Source organism: Canis lupus, chromosome 5, assembly GCF_011100685.1.
Source record: "Canis lupus familiaris isolate Mischka breed German Shepherd chromosome 5, alternate assembly UU_Cfam_GSD_1.0, whole genome shotgun sequence".
NCBI classification, from domain to species: Eukaryota; Metazoa; Chordata; class Mammalia; order Carnivora; family Canidae; genus Canis; species Canis lupus.
The window spans coordinates 35,896,128-35,921,162 of NC_049226.1; the positions used below are offsets into that span (position 1 = coordinate 35,896,128).

Consider the following 25,035-nt stretch of genomic DNA (forward strand, 5'->3'; position numbering starts at 1 on the left):
TTTTTTAAGATTTTTATTTATTTGAGAGCGAGAGGGAGCATAAGCAGGGGGCAGAGGGAGAGGGAGAAGCAGACTCCCCACTGAGTCGGGAACCTGATGCAGGGCTTGATCCCAGGACCCCAAGATAATGACCTGAGTTGAAGACAGTTGCTTAACCAACTGAGCCACTCAGGTACCCTTAGACTCTATTTTTAAACAGGAGCCCTTGAGGTGCCTCCAAGGAATCCACAAGATTTTCGGGAGCCAGTTTTGGGAATACTGTCATGGAGGTACTCAGTGGGTGCCAGCTCTGATGCGAACACAAGATGGTCTTCACATGGAATCACCATTGCCCAGTCCCCACCCAGTGGAGGTGGAGAGCCATTGAGCTTGCACTCAAGGCAAAGCTAGCAAAAAGCCCCCTGTGGAATCTTTCTCTATTTCCGATAATGTCTCAGCTAATAACAAGTAATTCCCTTGATCCCAAGGTAAAGGAACTTTGGAACCTATTAAGTGCTCCTAGGATGTGTCTTCTATACCAAAAAATGAGTTTTTCCAGCCAATATTCTAATTATTAAAGTGTGTGTGTATGAAATCTGGACACAGGTCTCACTTTCCCTGGATACAAAATGTTTAGTCTAAAATGTGTTTGGGATTTTACTAATACTGAAAGACTCTAAAGCATCTTCATGCTCCCAAGAGACTGAGGACCCAGTCAGACTCCCCTTTCCTCCTGATCTCCATCCTGGCATCTCTTTGAGCACTGAGGTCTTAGGCTACTTGAGAGACTACATCAGCCTGGCTGAGAAACAGGGAGTTGGGGAGAGTATGTCAAGCATCTAGGGGAAGCTGGCCGTGGCCCGTTGAGACCATTAACAAATCCTGTCCCCATAAAGTAACTATGAAGCTGGACAGAACTGATAAAAGCAGCCATTTCAGGGGCATCTGGGTGGCTCAGGGGTTGAGCATCTGCCTTCGGCTCAGGGAGTGATCCCGGGGTTCTGGGATCAAGTCCTGCATCTGGCTCCCTGCAAGGAGCCTGCTTCTCCCTCTGCCTGTGTCTCTGCCTCTCTCTGTGTCTCTCATGAATAAATAAATAAAATCTTTAAAAAAAAAGCCATTTCAGTACTCTGGACAATCAAAAAGCTTACAACATCTGAAAAGCATTTGTGCTTGAAAAACTGATGAACTTACGGTAGGAGTGAAGAGTTTATGACAGTCTTGGGATTCTCCTGGCCTCCCCCCAGATCAGACTGCACAGATTTCACCAAGATGGAGACGGCTGTGAGTATTGGCACCTGTGCTACTGTCAGGTCAAAAGGGACTCACTGGATTTGGGGTGTTGGGTGACACCCCAGCCCTCCCTACAAAAGAGAACCAATACAATTAATGGCTGACTCTCATCTAAAGTAATGGAGGCCAGAGGTAGTTGGGAAGTCCCATTCAAAGTGCTGAAAACACCTGTCAGCCAAGAAGTCTATAATAGCAAAATTAACCTTCAAAAATGAAGGTGCAATGAAGACATTCTCAGGTAAGCAAAGATGAAGAAAATTCTCTGATAGCACATCTGACTGACAAGAAATGCTGAAGAAAAAAATAAATAAATAAATGCTGAAGAAACTTAACAGCCTGAAAAAAAAGTATATACTAGACAGTAATTCAAATTCACTGGAAGAAATGAAAAACACCAGAAATGATAAATGCATTATTAATGTGATAAACTCCATACATATTTTTCTCATTTCTTCTCTTAACTTTTTGAAAAGATATAGAATTTTGTATATCAATAACTTGAATACTAATCATTGGGTATAACATATACACATATATATGGAGGAATGTCAGAAACTCTCACTATCCTACCTGAAGTTCGGCAGTTCTTAAATAACAAGTGCTTCTCAGATTGTTGTATACTTTTTGATCAATTTTCAGAGTATTGGATAGATAGATGATAGATAGATAGATAGATAGATAGATAGATAGATAGATAGATAGATGCTAGATAGATATAGAGAGATAATATATATGACAATGACAGTATAAGGGAGGGTGATTCATTGGAGCAATATTGGGGCAAAGTTCCCATATGCTTTTGGGAGTAAATTAGTCCTGAAGATTGTAATAAGTGAAGGAGCATATTGTAACCCCTAGAGCAATAGCTAAGAAAATAACTTTTAAAATATAGTAAAATTGTCAAAGGAATTTAAGTGACACCATATAAATAGACATACCATGCTCATGGATGGAAAGATCAGCAGAGTGAGCCTATCAATTCTCCCAAAATAATATACATATTTAACAAAATTCTTATCAATGTCCTCACAAGAGTCTTTGTAGGTATAGCCAGTATTATTCTAAAATTTATATGGAAACATATTATTCTAAAATTTATATGGAAACATAAAGGAGCTAGAATAGATAAAATAACTGTTAAAAGGAGAACTAAGCTGGAAGGGATCAGTCTACTCAATTTCAAGAAATATACAGCTACATTGATCTAGACTATTTGTATTCATAGAGAATATAGTCAATGGCATTGTGATAGTGTTGTATGGTGACAGATGGGAGCTATGCTTGCAGTGAGCACAGCATAACATATAGAGTTGTCAAATCACTATGTTGTACACCTGAAACTAATGTACCATTATGTGTCAACTATGCTTCAATAAAAACAAAAGACTGTTCCTGAAAATGAAAACAAAGAGATAGTTTAGTATTGGCAGAGAAAGGACATGTAGATCAATGAAACAGAATAGAAAACCTAGACATGGACTCAAACAAATATATCCAACTGGGTTTTTTTTTTTTTTTTGACACATATCCAAAAGCAACTAAATGGAGGAGAGAGCCTTTTCAAGAAATGACGCCAAAGTAATTGGCCATTAGAAAGAAAAGAAGAAAAAAAAAAAGAAAGAAAGAAAAGAAGAGGGGAAAAAAAAAGTCCTCGACTTAAACCTAAATCTCACACTTTGTATAAAAAATTAACTCAAAATGGAGCACCTGGGTGGCTCAGTTGGTTAAGCATCAGACTCTTGATTTCAGCTCAGGTCGTGATGTCAAGGTCATGAGATCAAGCCCTGTGTCAGGCTCTGTGTGGACACGGAGTCGGCTAGGATTCTCTCACCCCCTCTCCCTTTGCCCCTCCCTGCCAACTCTCTCTTTCTTAAAATAAGTAAGTAAATAAATAAATAATAATAACTCAAAGTGGATCACAGACTTAAATGTAAAACATAAAACATCTAGAGGGAAAAAAACAGAAGAAAATAAAAAATCTTCAGGACCTAGGGCTTGGAAAAGAGATTTAGACTTGACACTGAAAGCACAATCTCTAAAAGAAAAAAAAACCTGATAAATTAGATTTCATCAAAATTAAAACTTTTGTTCTGCAAAAGATTGTTAAAAAGGATGACATAGTTTGTCTTAGCTATGGGCTGGGAGGCGATATTTACAAGCCACATATCCTACCAGTAATGATTATCTAGGATATAAAAAGAAGTCTCCACATTTAATAGGAAAAATGTAAACAATCTGATTAGAAATGGGCAAAAGTAATCAAGAGACATTTCACTGAAGAAGATGTACAGATGAAAAATAACCACATGAAAAGATGTTTAACATCATTAGCCATTAGGGAAATGCAAATTATAGCCACAATGAGATATCACTATACAGCTATCAAAGCTAACTAAAAATGACTAAAATAAAAAATTGTGGCAACACCAAATGCTCACAAAGATGTGGATAAACTGGATCACTCATTCATTACTGGTGGGAATTTAAAATGGTACAGCCAATCTGGAAGACAGTTTAGCACATTCTCTAAAAGATTAAACATATAACTACCACATAATCCAGTGGTTGTGTTCCTAGGCATTTATCCTAGAAAATTAAGACACGTTGACACAAAAATCTGCACATGAATGTTTCTAGTAACTCTCTTTGGAATATAACAAAACTGAGAACAACCCAGATGTCCTTCAAAAGAAGAATAGTTAAGCTGTGTTACTGAGATCATAGGATATTTACTACTCAGCAATAAAAAATACTGAGCTATTGATACATGAAATGACCTGGTGGATCTCTGGGAATTATGCTTGATGAAAAGAATCCTATCTCGAAGGCTACATACTGTAAGATCCCATATATATAATATTCTTGAAATTATAAAAGTATAGAAATGATGGACAGGTTAATGGTGACCAGGGGTTAGTGAGGGGGTGGGTACAGGAAAGAAGAGGGTATGTCTATAGAAGAGCCATAAGAAGCCCTCCTTCTAGTGATGGCAATGTTCTGTGCCCTGACTGCATCAGTGTCAATATTCTGGTTTTGATACAGCCTATGGTTTTGTAAAATGTGACCACTGAGGAAGTTGGCTAAAGGGTATACAAGATATCTGTATTCTTTCTTTTAGTTGCATGTGAATCTATAATTTCAAAATTAAAAAAATTTTTCATCATAGAAAATGATACAATGAAGGCAACATTTATCTCAGCTGGAGCTGCCAGCCCTTACCTATAGCCATTGCATGTGGCCTGGACTTGTTTACAGCATGGTGGCTGAGATCCAAGGTTGATTGTGCCTCAAGAGAGACAGGTGAAAAAAAAGAGAGAGAGAGAGAGAGACAGGTGAGAGCCATATGACCTTTGGCAACCTAGCTTGGAAGTCATACAGTATTCTATTGCATTGTGCTCACTAACGTAATCATGGAGGCCTTCCAGTTTCAAGGCGATGAAGAGGATACTCCCTCTAATGGGGGACTGGGAATGTTCTGGGACTAGAACCGTGGCTGTTTTTGTAAAATATAATGTGCCACAGTCTCTAAAGGCTGACCTTCTCTCTTCCAAGTCTATGAGACTGCCCGTAGCTACATAGTTTACATGCCATGGGTCCAGCCATGCAGAGACCAAACCTCCCTTATAATTCCTAATTTCTGGAAAAAGAGCTCTAATTGGCCTAGGCTGAGCATGACAGTCACACCTGGTCAAATCAACCATGACCTAGAATTTGGCCTCTATTAACATACAACTATAGCCAGAAGGTAGGGAGCCACAATAGAAGGAGGGGCACCTGGATGGCTCAGTTGGTTAAGCGTCTGACTCTTGGTTTCAGCTCAGGTCATGATCTCGGGGTCCTGGGATCAAGCCCTGAGTTGGGGTCTGCGCTCAGTGGAGAGTCTGCTTGAGGATTTTTTCTCTCTCTCTCCCTCTGCCCCTCCTCACCACTCACTCTTACTTGCTCTCTCTCTCTCTCAAATGAATAAATCTTAAAAAAATGAAGAAGAAAGGAGGACAGCTTTCTAAGCAAGAGGACTTGTTTCTAGCTCTCAAAGCAGTCTGCAAAGTGTCAAAGCAAGTATGGCAGATTTTCTTTAAAAAACTATGTGCTCTGTCAAGAGACAAGTATAAAACAACATGACACAGAAAGGTTAGATATAAAAGGATAGGCAAAGTTTATCAGGCAAATGCAAACAAAAGAGCTGGGTTGGCAATATAAACATCAGATCGTGAGGACTTAAAGGTGGAAAAAAAAGGCATTACATAGGATAGAAAGGATTATTTCACATTGATAAAGAGGACAGCCACAAAGAAGATGTAAGCAACATGAGCGTCTTTGTGCTGAATAATGTGGCTTGGGAGCACATAAAACCAATCCCATGACAAATACCAAGAGAAAATGACAGGAACACAAAATAGTGGGAGACCCTAACACATACACATACCTCCTTCTTTGACAGAATAAGTAGGCAATGAGTGAATTGGTATAGAGAAGAACTGAATGATGTATTTCATGTGTCTGATTGAATAGATATATGCCCATTTTGTACCCTCCAAAAAGAAAATATACCTCTTCTCTAAGTACGCACGAAACATTTACAAAAATCGATCCTATGGTATCCTACAGAGGAAATATCAATAAATTCCCCAAAGCAGAAAGTGTACAGGCCCTGTTCTCTGACCACAATACAATAAGACGGGGCCAGGGGCACCTAGGTGGTTCAATGGTTGAGTATATGCCTCAAGTCATGATCCTGGGGTCCTGGAATCAAGTCCTGCATTGGGCTCCCCACAGGAACCTGCTTCTCCCTCTGCCTCTCTCTGTGTCACTCATGAATAAATAAAATCTTAAAAAAAAGAGAGAAAAAAAATAAAAGAAAATTAAGGGCCAAAGCTCAAACCAACAAACCCAAACACTTCAAAATGTAACAACACTCTACTAAAGAACTCTTGGGTCAGAGGGAAAATGAAGGCTGCAATTACAGATCATTTAGGACATTGCAACAATAAGAACATTGTGTATCGACACTCACAAGAAAATGCCAAAGACAAATCAGAGCTAAAGACCATATTAACAGAAGAGAGGAAAAGTAAATGGACCAAAGATTCGAGCCCAGAAATGAGAAAACAAAAACCAACCAAACCAAAGAAAATTAGGAGGGTAGAAATGAACAAGGCCAAAAGCATAAAGATTTGAAGACAAAAGAAAAAGAAAGAAAGAGAAAGAAAGAAAGAAGAAAGAAAGAAAGAAAGAAAGAAAGAAAGAAAGAAAGAAAGAAAGAAAGAAAGAAGAAAAGAATTGATATGTATATGTATAAGGGGTATTATTCTTGGGAAAAGAATAATAATATGAATAAATCACTGATCTAGAAAACAGTAACATAGAAAATTAAGAGTAAGAAAAGAGTTGGAATTTCATGTACATAGGATTTTTTTGGGGGGGGATGTTATAGTTTTAAACTAATAAAGTTTCAAATATCCGATGGATATATTTAAGAAGAACAGAAATTACAAGTTGAATTTAGAGTTGGAAAACTGAATGGGTAAATATGCAAAGAAAATGTTGCCGAGTGTGAGAAGCAGTGTGCATAATGGTTAAGGATGTGGGCTTTTGAGCCATCTCGCCTGGGTGTGCACCCCGGCTTCACCTGTTAAGCCAATTATTTGACTTCTGCAAAATTCAGTTTCCCTAACTCTAAATTCCCTAACTCTAAATTGGATATAAGATGGATACAACAGGGTTGCCTGGGTGGCTCAGCAGTTTAGCACCTGCCTTTGGCCCAGGATGTGATCCTGGAGTCCCGGAATGGAGTCCCACATCAGACTCCCTGCATGAAGCCTGCTTCTCCCTCTGCCTATGTCTCTGTCTCTGTCTCTCTCTCTGTCTCTCTCTATCTCTCATGAATAAATAAATAAAATCTTTATTAAAAAATGGATACAACATCCATCTCCCAATTTTTTTGTTGTGCGGTCAATGAAACAATAAATCATCATCCTACTATGGTACTAACAGAAAAGTTCCCCCCAAAGACACCAGACATATTTATTATTGCATTCCTCCAAACTTCCAAAGAACAGGTATCTCAAGTGCTATATTAATAGTTTCAGGGCACACAGAAAAATGGAATGTTATACAGCTGGCTTAACAAAACCATTATCTGGATGCACTAACTTGATGCACAAGAAAAAGACAAACTTTATGAGTATGTATGAACTAAATAAGACATATGCAAGGGGCGCCTGGGTGGCACATTTGATTAAGCATTGGAATCTTGGTTTTGGCTGAGGTCATGATCTCAGGGTTGTGAGAGTGAGCCCCGCCCCTCCAGCTGCATGCTTACCACGGTGGGGGTGGGGTCTGCTTGAGATTCTCTTTCTCCCTTCCCTCACTGGCAGGTACTCTCTGTCTCTCTCTCTCTCAAATAAATAAATAAATCTTCAAAAATTTATAAGTAAAATATATACAAATAGAATCCAGTGTTTTAATGAAAGACTATGACACCAAAATCAAATAAGAGAATTCCCAGGAAGAGACGAATGGCTCAGTAGGAGGAAATCTGTCAGTCTGTCAATCCATTTCATCACTTGGCTGGGCAGTTTACAGTGTGTTGACCTAGAAAGACTGCTTTTCATTAGTTGCCAAAGGAAATAAGACATGGCAGGGATTGGTGTTCAAGGTTGTTTGGTGTAACATTACTGAACTTTAAAACATTCTAAATATACAATAATAGGGGAATGTTTAACTACATCTATGAAATAAACATATTATGCTTAAGTTCTAGCTATATACTATAGACTATTCTAAAGAAAGGACTATTGTGAAACCATATAAAATATTTCAAGGAGGGATGCCTGGGTGGCTCAGCAGTTGAGCGTCTGCCTTTGGCTCAGGTCGTGATCCCAGGGTCCTGGGATCGAGTCCCGCATTGGGCTCCCTGCGTGGAGCCTGCTTCTCCCTCTGCCTGTGTCTCTGCCTCTCTCTGTGACTCTCATGAATTAAAAAGAAAATCTAAAAAAAATATTTCAAGGAATATTTCAAAATGTGAAAATATATTCAAGGTAGATTGTCCATTAAGTATAAAGGAAACAGATTAAAAGTAGTATATTTGGGACACTTACATCTGTGGAAACTGTATGTATTTATCTATGTGTGTATATCTACATATACATATGAACATTTAAGTTCTTTTTATTTGCTATTATAAAGATGCTGCAATGACTAACCTCATACATTGGTTATTTTGCACAAATAGGATCAAATCATCGTATTTTTCTCCAATTTTAGAGCTGACAGCTGATTCTCACTTGTGCAAAATGACAAATGCAAAAGGTAATTCATTGTTATATTGTGTGTGTGTGTGTGTGTGTGTGTCTGAATGTAAACATACACATAGTAATTTACAAGGGGAGAGAAACAAAAGAAAATATAACAAAGTGTCATGGTGGTTAGTTTAAGACAGTTTTAATTTTCTTCTTTGTGATTTAAATTTCTTTCCTTAATTGAATGTTAGCAAAACATTCAAAGTACTGATTCAAACAAAAGGAAAAGCATTGCATTTGTAAACAAAATATCTAAATGCAAGACCTCTATCCTACTTGCAAACTCATCTGTAAAGAAAAAGTATCAGGACCACCTCAAATGAGATATTTAAAGTTTTTTTTTTTTTTTTTACCATTTGGAAATTGGTGGCCCAGTAACATAGATTCAGATCAAAATCAGTATGAATATTAGTTTTCAAAAATTTATGTGTGTAGCACAAAACACAGAGCACAGCTGGTGACCAAGAATGACTAACTGAACCTGAATCGATGCCGCTTTCTTTTTATATGTATGTATAAATGTATTTTTTATTGGTGTTCAATTTGCCAACATATTCGATGCCGCTTTCTTCGGTGGCACCTAGATTCTAAAATGGAAGATTAGAAGTGTTCCTATTTGTGCAAAATAACAAATGTATGATGCTATTCATCGCAGCATATTTATAGTAGCAAAGAAAAGGAACTTAAATGTTCATATGTATATGTACATATACTCTCCACCATTCCACCTGGGCTCTTCCATTTGTTGCAACTATCTCTCTGATGCTGCCATATTGCCTAAAAACAAATAAACCAAAATAAATAAATAAATAAATAACAGAAAGCAGTGACACCGGTTTTCTCCTTGCCTCTGGAAGACAAGCAAAAAGGGAAATATATATATTCTTTATCTCCCTTCCTGGATTCTCTCCTCTTGCTTAAATTCAGGTCTGGTGTAGAATTGATACAACCTTTGGAAAAAGTTTTTCCCCTGGATGTAACTTCATAATCTGTCTTGGGAGGAAAGAATACTGTGATGTGAGAAATTCTGGCTTGCTGCTCAAACCCACGCCCCCATTGGATGGTGTCCATGACTATTTAAAGAGGACGGTCTGAACCAAAGGAATGATGTCATGATGATTCCATGGGTAGGGGAAATTTTGCCTAGTAGGAGTACCCAGTGTCTTGGAAATGGACAGGAACTAGAGCTAAGAAGAATCTGGATGAAAAGATAGATCATGGGCCTGGGTTTCGGAGGTGGCTTAAGAACAGGATTTGGGGTCTCAGAGATGGTAGGTAAAGGGAGGGAAATGATGGACCATGACTGGGGTTCTACATTGCAAGCCCATGAAACAGCCAGACAGAGGCTTGACCATTGGACAATAAAACGATGAGAATGCTCAGGTCAATTTGGGACATGGTGGTTTGGGCTAAGGGCAGGAATTTCAACGCATGTCCCTAAGCTGTTTATAATTGAACCCTACAGACCAGATGGACCTGGAACGAGAGGTGTACATTTGAGAACTATCAGTTTGGGCAAGAAGGTAGAGCCTTTGTGAAACACCAGTATGTCGAAAATATGAGAAGAAAGAGGATCTGGTGAGGGAGCTGAATATTGAGCAGCCAGAGGCTTCAATGCCAGGGGTAGAAAAGATGGTTTCAAAAGCAATACGTAAGGAAACAGAAGCAGATCTTTGAGCCTCCAGAGGATGGCATGACTGCAAATCATGGTTTAGATAAACTAAAGCAAGGACTTCATGCCTCCTTTTCCCCTTGTTTTAGTTGAAATCAGATGCAAAAAATATAATGTTGAAGTAAAAACACAGGGCCGAAGAGTGCTTTTGTGGCAAAATCACACCTGCATTCAGTTTTAGGAGCCCTCAGAATGCCTTGGAACTCTGGGCTTTGGCAACTGGGACTCTATTAATTTTGTGACTTGTTCAATCCATGTGGACTTTGCATTTATAACAAAAATAAATGCTTTCAAAATGTTGGGCTGTGTCATTTAGAGGCACAGAGCCTAGAACCCAGGGCTTGTGATCCCAAGCAGTGGACAGTTCACATCAGCTTGCCCCATCTTGGGCTGCACTCAGACATGTGTAAACAAAGGCTCAGGACAAACCAAAGCCCCATAAAGGGCATTCTCTTTCTGGCTAACCCCACCCTAAAACACTCCTCCCCCTAAAATGATCTACTTCCCCTACCCAGTTCCCCACCCCATGCGTATTTACTTGCCAAATGCCCCTTAGTCTCCAACCTTCTTCTCCACCCACCTCCGCTCCCAACAAACCTCTGTTGCCGGTCAACCAGAGGTACAGATGTGGGTGGGTCTCCATGGTGACAGAGAAGGAGAGAGATGCCAGTAGCAGGGGAAGGTTCTATGCGCCCAACACACTGCCTCCTGCCCTTCACATTTCCAGGGCATCAAAGGGCCCAGGCTTTGCAGAAGGGCTTCCTTGGACTCAGAGAAGCCTAGTAGAGGTCAAGAGAGTTGTGTGGGAGAGACAATGGAATGCCTGAACTTTTCTTTAAACTTCTCTTTTCTATGATTTCCAGGTGATCATCAGTATAACCACCCGATTTTAAGCAGTGCTGCCCAGACCCCTACACATGGTGAGAGACGGCTGTGGGCACTTCACAGTCCATCCCCATTCTTACTGGCTCCATCCTGATGACTGATGTCCATCAGGCATCAGACATATGGTCATGATTCACTGAAGCCCAGGAGATGCAAGGAGCCCATGATGGCTCAGTCCCATGCTTAGACCGTTGTCCCCTCATGTCCCACCTCTGGAACTGGAGTGATCTTCCACTGTGAAAGGGAAGGAGTGAGACCCTTCCCTACCCCATTCTCATGTGTGATCCAGATCACTTCTTGCAGTCATAAATTCCATATGTTCACAGCAAGGGGTGAGCACTCTCCTTTGCCCAGTGCTGCTCGTGGTACCATTTACTAATAGCATGTGACTTGGCATACATTCTATCAATCCACCCCAGGCCAGTTAAGGTTTGCTAACAGTCAAAACCAAACTGGGGGACCTGAGCGGTAGCCCCTTGGCAGGGTGAGGAAGCAGCAGGTTGTAGAATTTAGGAGCAGGAGCATGGCTCCAAAGGTTTACAAAACCACGCTTCCTTCTCATAACCTCCTCCTGCCAGATTGCAACTTTAACATCTGGAACTGCAGAGGAAAACTATTTTTGGTACCTGCTTGAAACTTGGTATAACATAAGACAGCCATGTAAATTACGAGCTATCAGTCATCCTTCTGTCTTTGCTCTGAAGGAGTGAAAACATCATTAAATTTTAGTGAGAAAGAAACTCAAAGATAAAATCTGCAGCTCGCTTGGCAGAGAGATTGACCACTCTCCTGGGAGATCATGCTCTGCGTCAGCATTGAGGTGTTGAGCATCATAATTAGGACAGAACTGGACTATTCTCATGGCCCCCCCCTCTAGGACTAGGCTCCTAGTGGAAATTTGTGATGAAAGCGATAGTTTAATAAGCCATTTCCGGTTGCGGGATCTGGGATAAACCAGAACTGGAAGACATTGTAGATCAGTTAAGAAGCAGCAGGTTACCAGCAATGATGTGGACGATAGGAAAAGACAGAAGGTTCAGATATGAAACGTGGTGGAGTAGTGACTCGCTGAATATGGCTGATGAGAGTCAACTGTGAATAAAATGCCAAGCTATGATCAATGAGAAGAGTGGGGGTTCTTTGGGACGCAATCTGAAGAGGTAGGAAGGCAGCTAGGGCATAGAGGAGAGGAAGCTGTCAACGGTGAATTTGGATCTGGACCTCTAAAGCTGGAGGGGACCATAGGGTAGTTAAGAAAAATGACTCAGCAGGCAGCTAGAAATGCAGACATGCAGTCTGGAGTCAGGTTACGGCTGAAGATGTAAGTTATGCTTTGGAAGCAGGAACAGATGCCCTGGGAGTTGGGGGGGGGCCCATTTTGTGTGAGAAGGCTGAAAGAGAAAAGCAGAAGGCAGAAGCCGAGAGCCTGGGGGATGCCCATGGTGATGACGCAGCAGCAGGAAGAGGAGCCAGAAGAGGCAAGCGAGGAGTGCTCTGCTTGCTCCTGAACATTCTGGAAGGATAAGTAGCAGCTGGTTTTCTCCAGAAGTGGCCAACACAAGCACAGCCTCCTGAGGACAGAAGGAAGAGCCATTCTTCCCTGTTCCTCTCCCTGTCTTCTTTTTCCACCTGTTACAAGGAGCTGAGGGTAGATAGATCTAGTCCCTGACCTTGAGCAACTCACAGCCTGGTAGAAGCAGAGTTTTCTCTGTATCTGTTTCTTGGAGGCTACACTTTCCCCCAGGAGCTAGCAGAGTGACTATTAAAGGGGAATGTGTCCTGTGTCAACTTGATTAACCAAAGAGCATTAATTGGATCCTTATTAAGGGCCAAACACTATGGAGGCATCAGACCAATTAGAAAGCAAGTTTTTGCTGTCAAGGATATGGCCATCTTTGGCGATCAACAAGACTGGCTCAAGTCAAATGATTAGAGATCACATAGGCACTCAACTGGGTGGGATTGCCTGGAAAAGCAATAGGGGCTTGAAGACCAGATATCACCACGGGCTGAGAAGATGTGACATTGCCATAGCGAAGAGTCTTGAGCGAAGAGAGAATTTGGACAGAAGATGAGTAAGGAAGGGCATGGCACTAGGAGAGAGCGCATGAACAAGAAGACAGGGGTAGTCATGGTGGAGGCAGAAGACAAAAAAGAGCTGGCCTTGGCTCAGCAGCATGAGCTGAAGAACAGTGGGGAGGGCGAAGTGGGGGTTGGTAAGAGCATCCAGAAATGTTGCGTTTGGATGCAGGTGACCTGAGCTGTGCCCTCAGTGGGAATATGATACCAACAGGGAGAGGGGAGCATCATCCTCCCCAGCATCACCAAAAGTGAAGAAACGAGAGCTAGGGGACTAGTGGCTGTTACCCAGCTCCGATAGCAGTGCTCCCAGCTTCCTGCCCACTCCACTTCCTGGCATCTGTCCCGATCCATGCCAGGGAGGCTCTTCTGTACAGCATGTTCTGATCTCTCGGGGATGTAGAGCGTCCCTCACCCCCTCACATATGTACCAAGCTGGCATGAACACCAGCTTATTGGCTGGGCTCCCCTAGCTTCATCTCCAGTATTTGGGGGGACCAGTGAAGGCAGGAAGGATAGAGAAGCTGGGAGTTCCCTGTAGCAAGGCTGCCCTTGGACCGAGTCTAGCGGTGCTCCTCGTTGTCTCCTACTTCACAGAATCCCTGACTTCCAGAGTTTGGCATTCTCTTTGCCAAGAGGCAGGGGAGCCACAGCCTGGCCCTTCTTGGGGGTCCCAAACCAAAGAGGAGGGAGGGACAATGAGAGAGCCACCTGCCTGCCTCATATTGGGGAATGGTACCACTGTTTCTCCAGCAGTACCTGTTGACATCTTGCTGACACACAGCAAGTCAATCAAGCAGCAAGGCCTGCTTGCTTCCTTCCTTCTCAACCACTCCCTTGCCCATACCTGCATCTCCTCTCTTGCCCCAACCACAGAGCCCAGCTCAGCTCATTCACCTCATTATTCATCCACCTCATCACCTGCACATCTTCTCTTCCACTACTCCCCCCCGTCCTCCCCCCCCTCCAGTCTGGCATTGAATACACTCCCTTCTCTCTCTTCAGATTTTGGAATCTCAGGGTTCTAGCTCAAGGGAAGGAGGGAGAAAAAGGAAATTATGTGCTAAGCATTTTGTCTACATTCTTTCCTCCAGTGGCTCAGAGATAGCCAAGGGGCCTTCAGGGGGAGGGCTTGGAGGAGGAAGAAATGGCTCTGGAGCTCACAGTGACTTGTGGGGCTCAGGGCTTGGGGAGGTCTAAGGCAGAAGCGGTGATGTGAGGGATAGAATGACATCATGGGCCATGTGGGATGGAGTCTCAGTGGAGCTGGGGTCCTAGACCCAGGTCTATGGGTCTGTGGACAAGACCAGTCACTCTACCTATTTCAAATTCAGATTTTTCTGAACCTGAGAGCTAGGAGGTAAAAGATGGAACTTTCACACCAAAGTAGACAATTTTATGACCCCCCTCAGCTCTATCAGGCATACGTCTTCATCAGATACAGAGGAGTTTGCCATTAAAGGAAGGGCAACTCCCCAGCATGGCTAAAACAGCACCTGCCACTAGGCTTGTAGACAACTGGAACTGGGTATGAGGGAAACTGAGTCACCAGCACCACCTGTGTTCTAGCACAGTGGCGGGGGGGCCAGGAAAGCAGGATGAGGAGAGATAGAATCTGGACCTTCCTTGGCCCTGCCTGCCCTTTGTCCTGGCTAATGCCATGCACCCCTCCCTTCTTTTGCAGAGAAGCCACGGATGAACAACATCCTGACATCGGCCACGGAGCCCTATGACCTCTCTTTCTCCCGCTCCTTCCAGAACTTGGCCCACCTACCCCCATCCTATGAGTCAGCAGTGAAGACCCACCCCAGCAAATATTCATCCCTGAAGAGGCTAAGTAAGTGGGGGTTTCTCGGGCTTGGGCTTTGCCTCTGGGCCCTCTGTGGCATCATCCTATGTTTTTCTCTCCTGCTCTGCACCTGAGGGGACAGACGTGGAGTGCTGAGAATAAAGAATGAGGTATAGCTTGGAAGAAGAGGATGGGAAGCCCCTGTGTTTGTTCTTTATGGTGGCCTGAATCCATCTGCCTACAAATCGAATAGAAGCCACAGAATCTTGGAATCACTTTCCCATAGGACAGAGGCCACGGAATCCTCGGATCCACTTTCCCATAGGACAGAGGCCACAGAATCCTCGGATCCACTTCCCCATAGGATAGAGGCCACAGAACCCTTGGATCCACTTTCCCATAGGACAGAGGCCACAGAATCCTCAGATCCACTTTCCTATAGAATACAGGCCACGGAATCCTTGGATTGATCTACTTACCCATAGGACAGAGGCCATGGAATTCTCAAATCTACTTTTCTGTGAGAGTCAGCACTTCAACACATGTACCCATTTACCTGCAAGAGAAAGCCCTTCTCCAGCCTCAGCCAGCACCTGCCACCTTCAAACAGTGAGCCTTCGTCAAGCTCTAGCTTATCTTGGAGTGGAGGCTACCAGTCCCATAGCTTTCTCTGAGACCACACACACACACACACACACACACACACACCAGAGACTTCCCTTTGAAGGGCCCAGAAACTAGCTCCCTCCCTAACCCAGCCAACACTGTCTTAAGAACCTGAGATTCCAGACTCCCATGCATGCACCTCATTTCATCGAGTGCATTTTGTGCAGTAACCTCGGCTCTGCTATGTGAATCTAAGAAGACTCTGGACATGGGTGGGTTTGAGACCCATTAAAATGTCAAGAAGGTACATGGCCAGAGAGCTCTTTTTTCCTAGCTTTCTGACCCTTGGACCTTCTGCCTCCATGTCCCCATGGGTCTATTTTAATGACCACCCAACTGCGGGGCTGAGCCTTTGCTTGACCTTGATGCTACAGGGTAACCTACCCTGATGGAGTTCATCCCGTGGATCTACTCAGCCACTTCCATGGTGAAATAGTGAATTTCTGTGGCTAGAAGTGGGGGTCCCTGATGATCTGAGGAATCTGGTGAATGGTGGGGAAGAAGGAGGCAAGGTTTACCCACCCGTGATCCTCTGGGAAAAGTGTGGAGCAGTCAGCATCTCCACATCCTGCAGAGATTTTGAGGATGGTAGGAAGCCTCATTCCTGAAATTTGGGGCAAAGCAGGCAGGTGTGTGTCCGAGGTAAGTTCAAGGGTATAGCAGTCCGTGTGAGCGTGGGAGGGCCTCCTGGATGGACAGAGGGCAGAGCATTGAATGTGGTCCACAGAGAGGATGGCTCTGGCCTGCTCATATTGTGGGCACATGTGAAGTGGTTGTAGGCTTGATTCTGTGTGAGTGGGGCTGAGGCCTGTGCAACTGTTTCCTATGCACTGGCTGTTGCTTCAGAGGAGGTGTTACTATGTTCCTAAGTTACCAGCTAAGCATTTCCACAAGTGCCTCCTGGTTGGAGCATCTTACTTGACTGTAGCAGGAGTCTGGCTCTGCAACCCAGCTTCCTTGGAGAGAGGCTCCAAATCTCATTGGAAGGCCACCAGCTGCTTCTTGAGTGTTTTAGCTGGAGCCGTTCTGTTTCAGGACCGTGGTATGGTTGACATAGCTCTGGAGCAGGATTTCAGGGGCTCGGCCTTGCCATCAACTCTGCCCCGAGCTCTCTGGGGACCTTCTGGGGGCACCTGCGTCCCTGGAAACTGAAAGCGACCCTGAGCCAGGGGCATTAGCATTGCCGGGGAGCTGGTGAGAGGTGCAGCCTCTCAGGTCCGCTCCAGGCCAGGAGGTCTGAATCGGAATCTGCATTTAAGGAGACCTCTGGGGACTGGTTCTGCACATTTGGTGGAGAAGCACTCCACCTGTCGGGGCTCCAGAGTTGGGGGTTAGTCCTCGTGTCACCTCAACTGACTTCTCACTGTCTCTCTCTCTCTCCTCTCTCTCTCTCCAGCTGACAAGGAAGCTGATGAGTATTACATGAGGAGGCGGCACCTGCCTGACCTGGCCGCCCGTGGCACCCTGCCCCTCAATGTCATCCAGATGTCCCAGCAGAAGCCCTTACCCCGCGAGCGACCCCGCCGGCCCATCCGGGCCATGTCGCAGGACAGGGTTCTGTCCCCAGAGCGGGGCCTGCCGGACGACTTCGGCTTGCCCTACGACCGCATCCTGTCCGACGAGCAGCTGCTGTCCACGGAGCGCCTGCACTCCCAGGACCCGCTGCTGTCCCCGGAGCGGACGGCCTTCCCCGAGCAGTCCCTGTCGCGGGCCATCTCGCACACGGACGTCTTTGTGTCCACGCCCGTGCTGGACCGGTACCGCATGACCAAGATGCACTCCCATCCCAGTGCCTCCAGTAACTCCTATGCCACCCTGGGCAAGAGCCAGACGGCCGCCAAGCGCCAGGCCTTCGCCTCCCGCAGACACAACACGGTGGAGCAGCTGCACTACATCCCGGGCCACCACACCTGCTACACAGCCAGCAAGACGGAAGTCACCGTGTGACTGGCGGGGCGGGGCCGCGGGGAGGGGGCGGGGCCGCGGGGAGGGGAGGGGCCGCGGGGAGGGGCGGGGCCGCGGGGAGGGGGCGGGGCCTCCCCTCCGCGGGAGGTGGGGGTGGGCCGCCGCCTCTGCCCAGAAAGCCATACTCCGGGGGACACAGCCCGGTGGCCTGCCTGGCACAGCACCCTCGGACCTGGGATCTCGAGCGAGCTCTCTCACTCTTCCGGAAGCATCGAGGGGAGTGAGGAGACAGACGGGCTAGGCCCCAGTCCCACCTCCCCACCCGCCCCAACCACCCCACCCCCAGCACCACTCTCTCCCTTTCAGCCCCACGTCCCCCCCTCCCCACCCACCCCCGGGGGCTCAGCTGCGGGTTCCGTCAGCCAAGAGACCCTGGCCTGACCTCGGTCCGAAGCCGCCTGGGTTTGGACTGGCCAGCAGGTGCAGTCGATGGGCTGACCGACTAGGCTACTTGGTCTCATTCATTTACCTACAACCGCGTCACAGAAATCTTCTAGTGCCTACAAACTGCCTGCTCGCTCTCTCAGAGCCAGGGAGCTGCTGTGTCCATAAGCACAATAACGTTCTCTTCTGCCTGCTGGAAATCTCTGGTCCCCACTGAATGGCCCTTCCTTCGTGGACCCCCTCTGGCCCGCCCCCCTTCCCGGGGCCCCTCCCCCAAGACCCAGGATAGGGAGGGCTTCCCTTTCTTCAGCTGCCTCCCCAGTGTTGGGAACCCCGCCCGGGTCGAGCTGGCTGCCCCACCTGCAGACGCCCCAGCCCCGACCCCCGCCCCCCTCCCGCAAAGCTCTCTGGGGCTTTGCTCTAGCCCACCCAGAGGAGAGTCACAGTGGGGTGCAGGGACTTTTGGGGTGCCCTCCCCGGCAACCTATTTCCACACTTCCTCCAGGCCTCTAGGTCTGAACTGTGACCCGACACTCAGGCCTGCCTTCCCCTCCTTTGCTCTGCTCCCTAGAGGCGTCTGCCCAAGGCCAGAGAGCGGAGGGTGGGGAGGGCCACTGTGATGCCCTGGGCCTCAGGGGCTCGTCATTCCCATCACCCCAGGCTCTCTGCCTGTCTCCCACTGCACAGGTCAGGCAGGCTGAGGCAGAGGCTTCTAGAGAGGGTGGCTCAGGCCCAGCTGAGGAGGACCCGAGGCAGTGGTCCTGCGCCTTGCCCATCCCTCTCTCCCCACCACTGCCCACCTGCTTGGCTCCTTCTCTGTTCAATGCTCGCTCTCTCTGCCTCCTCCCCCCTGCATTTCCATTACTCAGACCAGTGCCTCCTCTGGAACAAAGCAACAGAGACCCATTAGCAAGCACAGATAGTGGTACTTACTCCAGGCTATGGGTCTAGGGGTTAACTGGGCAGCTCCCCATCCCTCCCCTGCAGGGGGCACTTGGGCACCAGGCAGATCCAAGCCTTCAGCTCTGTCGGGAGGCCACCCCTGCCAGTCCACCTCAGCCTCTTTTCTGCCTCTAACCTGGGCAGTGGGCAGTGGGCAGGGTGTAACAGCCCCCTGGAGAGTGAACAGTGAGCTAAGCAGCATCCACCTCCCCAAGACCAGAGCCTGGGGGGAGAGAAGGGGCTCCCCCATTCTCAGGGCCAGGGCACTTCCTTGGGCTGGGGCTAGGGGAATCAGCCCCAGACTGTTGGGTAAAAGGTATGATACAAAAAAAAAAAAAAAAGTGACTGTCACCACACTCAGACTCCAAGCAATGACCGTAACCTGGGATTTTAGGTTCCCCTGGTTCTGCATACGGCATGTATGGTCCTTTAAAAAGGAGGTCAGGCAGGGGGAACGCCCCAGTGTCAGCCCTGGGAATTTTTAATCTCACCAAGTCTACAATCCACAGAAAACTCAATCGACTGAGTCCTCTAACTTATTTCAAGAATTCCAAAGCTCTTGTCTCCCCCTCAAGGCTCATCACGAGGGGATTAAGCTGGGGGTGACAGACACAGATCTCAGCTTCTGCCCTGGGATAGCACTGGAACCGGGAGGCTGTGAGGACAGGGATCACTCTGCTTTCCTCCTCTACAAACACATAAACCTTCTCAAGGGCTGGTCCCCAAGGGTTTATGAGAGTTTGGAAACCAATCTACACGGAGCAGTTGGCCACTCCCGGAAACAAGGTGTGTCTCTCACAGCTGGTCCCCCCCAAACCCTATGCCCTCCAATCCAGCCTCTCCTCGAAGGCTGCCTGTTGGTACGGAGGGGAAAGGGTGACAATCCCCTCCCCAGGTGTCTGCACACACATACACCGTGAACCACAAACCCGATCTCACCCTGAGGTCTGAAGCATCTTCTTGGCACCAAGTTCTCCAGGCGTCAGGATGATGCTTCTCTACTGCCCTGTCTGTCTGTCTGTCGGTCTGTCTGTCTCAGGGGCTGTCTGATAGGTTGATTCCAAAGTGTTTCCCATCTCAGCCTTATTGTCGTCCAGTTTAAAACCTCTGGTGTCAGTCAGATCAGAAAATTCTACCCAACGCTTAAATGCTTACTTTGTTTAAATGATTCTTCTGCTTCACACTTGGGGAAGGAAGGAAGAAGGACGGAAGGAAGGAAGCAAGGAAGGAAGGAAGGAAGGAAGCAAGGAAGGAAGGAAGGAAGCAAGGAAGGAAAAAAAATGAAGTCTACAAACATGCTCTAATGCAGTTCTTCATTTCAAAACCCATAAAATTATGTCTCAATAGGGATACAGAAATATCTCATTTGTTCAGTTGTCCCGCCCACGCTCAGAGAACAAGCAAAGCCACATGACCAGACAAGTTCACACAGTGGAGAAGAGAAGGTTCTGGGCGGGAATCCAGATATCATGACTCCCAGCCCCATCAGGCTGGTGGCCACTAGCACACATAGAGGGGCCACCCCATCCTCACAACGAAAGCCCTCCTTTCCCGGCAAGGGCAGCCCAGGGCCCTGAATTTCCCTCTGCTTGTTTCGCTCTTTCTGTGTGTCTCCACTGCTCTGATGAGAATGGATGGGGCTCTACACAGGCCCTCTCCTCCCCTGAAGAATCTCATGGGTCTCCTCACGGGTCTCCTCCTCTGATGGCAGTGAAGACCTCCCGATCTCTCATGCCCCTCCACCTTCCCTGTCTTACTTCTTCCAGTTAACTCTTGGCTTCATAAGTTCATAAGTCACAAAGGCTTTCCCAGGAATTCCTTTATCCCCCCTAGCTGGGGTTCTACCCTTGGGGCTTCCCAGCATCTTGGATGATGGGTCTGCCTTCTAGAAAGTTCCAGAGTTTCCCTTAATCCTAACTTCTCCTCTCTTTCCACTCTCACACCCAGAAACTCTTGTTTTAACCTTAATCTTCTATGCCGGTTCAGTCTTTCCTTCCTCTCATCTCCCTGGCCCTGTCCTCTTCCTCCACGTACACCTTCCATCTCTAATTTGTTTTTCTCTATCCTGCTATAGTCCATAATTCTAAAACTTAGAGTCCTCAGTGAAAACAAGCAAAGAAGGAGACATTCTTCAAGACTTCTGCTTGCCTCCTTAGTTTATCCTTGACCTCCTGTCCCTATAAGATGATGCCTGGGCCATGCAGCCAAAAGCTCTACCCCTCTGATCTTTGGGAGGGTAGGGAGAGAAGCTGGCCTGTCAGAGATGTCATGGTTGGAAGGTCAGCTTTGGTTCCTGCAGCTGGCAAGTCCCCTGAAGCTCCTGCCCAACCTGCCATGAGCCCAAAGGCTCCTGCTCTGGCCAAAGATTCATATCCTTGATGGCTCTCGGCCACTGTGCCACCTTGCTTACGCCTGTCCTGCTTGTGTGTGTCACAGATTTCCCCTTTGTGTCAAAAGATGGGAGAGCATCATGACTCTCCAAGCATGGAGAAATATCCATTCTAATCGCCCTGCCACCAAACAATCCATTTTTCTTCCCAGATACTTTGCCACCAGCCTTTCATCCTCAGATTCCATCCACAGGCAACCGTGGATTTGACTCAAGGTCATCTGAAGGGGCTTCTGATGACCTGGACCCTAGCAGCACCTGCTCTGAGAAGGGTTGACATGTTACCTCCCACAGACATTCCTCCACCATCCTCCCCAAAACTGGGAAATTTTGCTCTGGAGTATTTTCAAGGAAGCTTGTCGGGTTTTAATGAAGTATTTTTCAGGGTTCAAATGTTATTTTTTATAAATGCAGCATTTTAATGACAGATTCAATATGAAAGATATGTCTTCCTGGGCTCTATATTTAATTTCAGAAGGCAGCATATTACAGGAGGAAAAAGCACAGGGCTGAGGCTCTTGGAGACATGGCTTTGGCCCTGGCTTTGTCTCCATCTTGCCGTGTGACCAAGGATGAGTCACGATCTCTCTCAGTGCCTCAGTTTCTCATCCGTAAAACGAGGGGCTTTGACTAGATGAGCGCTGATGCTTCATCCAGCTCTTATATTCTAGGGCCTTCATTCCACATTGGCACCCCCTTCTTTTCTTCACATTTCTCCCCACCGCAACTGAGCTGCACAAACCTCATTATGCCTGCCCCATGGTGGCATCCTCAGATGCTCTAGGCAGTCACCAGACTCCTCACTAGAGCCTGAGGTGGGATCCATGGTCTCAGCCACCCAGGATGCCCTCATATCTGCAGGTGGAAGGGCCTACCCATTCAGTAGGTTACCAACAGAGTTCTTCATGAAAGCCCTCTCACAGAGACACGTCTAATTCATCCTGGGTGTCTGTGTCATTAGGGAATTCTGAGTTGGAAGTGTTCATTTTAATGTGGTCCTTGAAGCTGGAGGGAGGCGGTTCTGATTTCAGAGAGAGGACAGGCTGGAGGAGAAGGGTCCAGAGCATGGCCCATAGGAGTGTAAAGTCTGTATTTGAGGACAGCTTGGAAATGCATGTCAAGCCACAGAGGAGAATACATGGCAAAAGCTCTGTGTTCAAATGGATGTTACTCTATCTCACTCCAGAACCTGTGTCCTGAAGACCGAGTCTGGACACCAGGCTCCATCCCAACTGGAGGAGGGGGAGGCGTCAACCCCTGGGCTGCTAGGAGGTGGACGCTCACCCCAGGCTAGGAGTTTTCTAGTCCCTCCTCATGACACTACCGTCCTCCTGGTGAAAGCTTGAGAACTAAGAGGACAAGTCTGCATCATCAAACCCGTCTTGTAAATCAGCAAACACATCAAACTTCCCATCAGGAAGAGAAACGACGTTGTATGTTTCCTTAAAACTCTCCCTCCTGAGGGAGAGGAAGACCCCATGCTCCCCTTTGCTGCCCACTCCTGCTGTACCCCCTGCAATGCCACTCCATGGGAGGACTCATTCATTGGCTTCGTAGTGGCAAATATTCCTCTAGTTCTGTAACTCAACTAGACATTTTGTAGTAAAGAATTCTTGAAATTCTCGAATAAAAAGCAATTCTTACTGTAATATTTTTAGTTTGGGGACACAATTTCCTAAGGGGGGGATTAATGAACATTTATATGCATTAGCCCAATTTATGGATTCCGTGTTTATTATATGGTAGTACTGACGAAAAGTACCTTTCTATCTGTACCTTTGCACAGTTTCTCTGTTCCTCGTAAGGAAGCTTCATGATGAGCAGTGCTCTTGCACCTGCTGTTTCTGTACAGATCTCATCATTCCACTTACTTGTCAAAGCACATTCTATATGTACTGTAAACAGGTATCACTTTAGTAAGATTTAGTCTTAAGGATTTTTTCCACTTTTGTCAGTAACAGATATTTATGGATTAAAAAAAAATAAAGCCGTTTCAACATAACCTGTGTCTCTTAAAGTAGCCACATGCTTACTTTTATAAACATAGAACCAAAATGGAGGGATGTAGACCACTGGAGAGGGGGGGAAGCAGGGATTGGCTGCATATGAGGGACCTGTATTAGGGTGATGCCCACAATTGTATAAATGTACTAAAAATCACCAAACTCTACATTTACAATGGGTGGATTTTATGATATTCAAATTAAGCCTTAATAATGCTTTTAAAAACAACGAACCGAGAAATGTAGGTAGGTAGGCCGAGGATCAGTGCCAATGGACAAGGTATAGGAATTCAAAGCAGAATTTGAAGTTATAACTTTGTATCCATATTTATCTACTCTGGCACTATTGTTCTTAGACATTAGGTCTTAGTTTGACTTTACAGTTAATTCCTGTAGTTAGCATAGGTGGTTAGAGTACTGATGGTTGAATATCTGTGCCATTTAAACCAAACAATCAAGTTGCACCATGAAAACTGATTAGATTTGGAGTCTTGCTCAAAACCCTCTTTCTCTGGACTCGCTTTTTCATATTATTTTCTTTGGCACATATTCACTGTTGCTGCTAAGGTCATCTGTTGTTCTGTGTTTCTGAATTTCCATCATAACCTAGATACTGGTGGGCTCAGGTTCAGCAAACAAAGTGTTGCCAAACAGGACATGGTCTTTGGCCGACTTCAACACCTCCAATAGCTCCTAGACCCTACAGCGAGTTATAGTCTCTTTCCAACTGCCTGACTCCTTTGTAATTAAAACCTTTCTCGTTGGATGTGTGGAGTTTATATTCAAAAATCCTTCTGGGGCACCTGGGTGGCTCAGTTGGTTAAATGTCTGCCTTTGGCTCAGGTCATGATCCCAGGGTCCTGGGATTGAGCCCAGTGTCGGGCTCCCTGTTTAGTGGGGAATCTTTTTCTGCAACCCCCACCCCTGCTCCCAAATAAATATTTTAAAAATAAAAATCTTTCTATTATCTCCTACAAATGGATTCCTCACCTAAAACGAAGTCACAAACTTGTTTATTATTCTAATACTTAATAACACATAACCACACATATTCTGAGGTGTCCTTCGCTCACTATAACAATCATTATTACAGTCACTCTATGATGACCAAAGCAAATACACATACACGTATAATATTCATGATGGAAAGGAAACCCAAGGAGCACCTGGGTGGCTCAGCAGTTAAGTGTCTGCCTTTGGCTCAGGTCATGATTCCAGAGTCCTGGGATTGAGTCCTGCATTGGGCTTCCCACAGGGATCCTGCTTCTCCCTCTACCTGTGCCTCTGCATCTCTGTGTGTGTCTTTCATGAATAAATAAATAAAATCTTAAAGAAAGAAAGAAGAAAGAAAGAAAGAAAGAAAGAAAGAAAGAAAGAAAGAAAGAAAGAAAGAAAGAAAGAAAGAAAAGAAACCCAAGCAAAAACACAATTCTGAATTGGAGAATTTTTTTTAAAAGAAGTATAATTACAATGCTTACACATACCTATAACAACTAAATTAGACAAGCAACATGTCCCCTAATATAAAAATCTAAGAAGGTCTTTTTTTAATTGAACAGGTTAGAATAAGGTGTAATCAATATAAAAATGGCCAAGAGGTATGGATCAGAGTTCTGAATATGCTTTAAATGGTATTTCTAAAATACTTTAAAAGATTCTCCTCTTAAATAGCTTAAATATCCCTCTTT

At 45.6% G+C, this 25,035-nt stretch overlaps 1 protein-coding gene and 1 long non-coding RNA gene across 2 annotated transcripts in view; both read left to right on the forward strand.

Moving 5' to 3' along the window:
- Positions 1-17,637, forward strand: part of SHISA6 (shisa family member 6) — a 278,442-nt gene extending 260,805 nt beyond the window's left edge. Inside the window, exons 4-6 of the mRNA XM_038536891.1 lie at positions 11,109-11,165; positions 14,894-15,046; positions 17,061-17,637. Of these exons, the coding sequence (XP_038392819.1) occupies positions 11,109-11,165; positions 14,894-15,046; positions 17,061-17,611 (761 nt within the window). The 3' untranslated portion in view covers positions 17,612-17,637. The remainder of the gene's footprint in view (positions 1-11,108; positions 11,166-14,893; positions 15,047-17,060) is intronic.
- A 320-nt stretch (positions 17,638-17,957) lies between these two features.
- LOC111095893 lies at positions 17,958-23,346 on the forward strand. Its single transcript, XR_005359514.1, has 2 exons — positions 17,958-19,741; positions 22,531-23,346. It is a non-coding gene; the product is annotated as an uncharacterized LOC111095893 (long non-coding RNA).
- Positions 23,347-25,035: the final 1,689 nt, after the last annotated feature.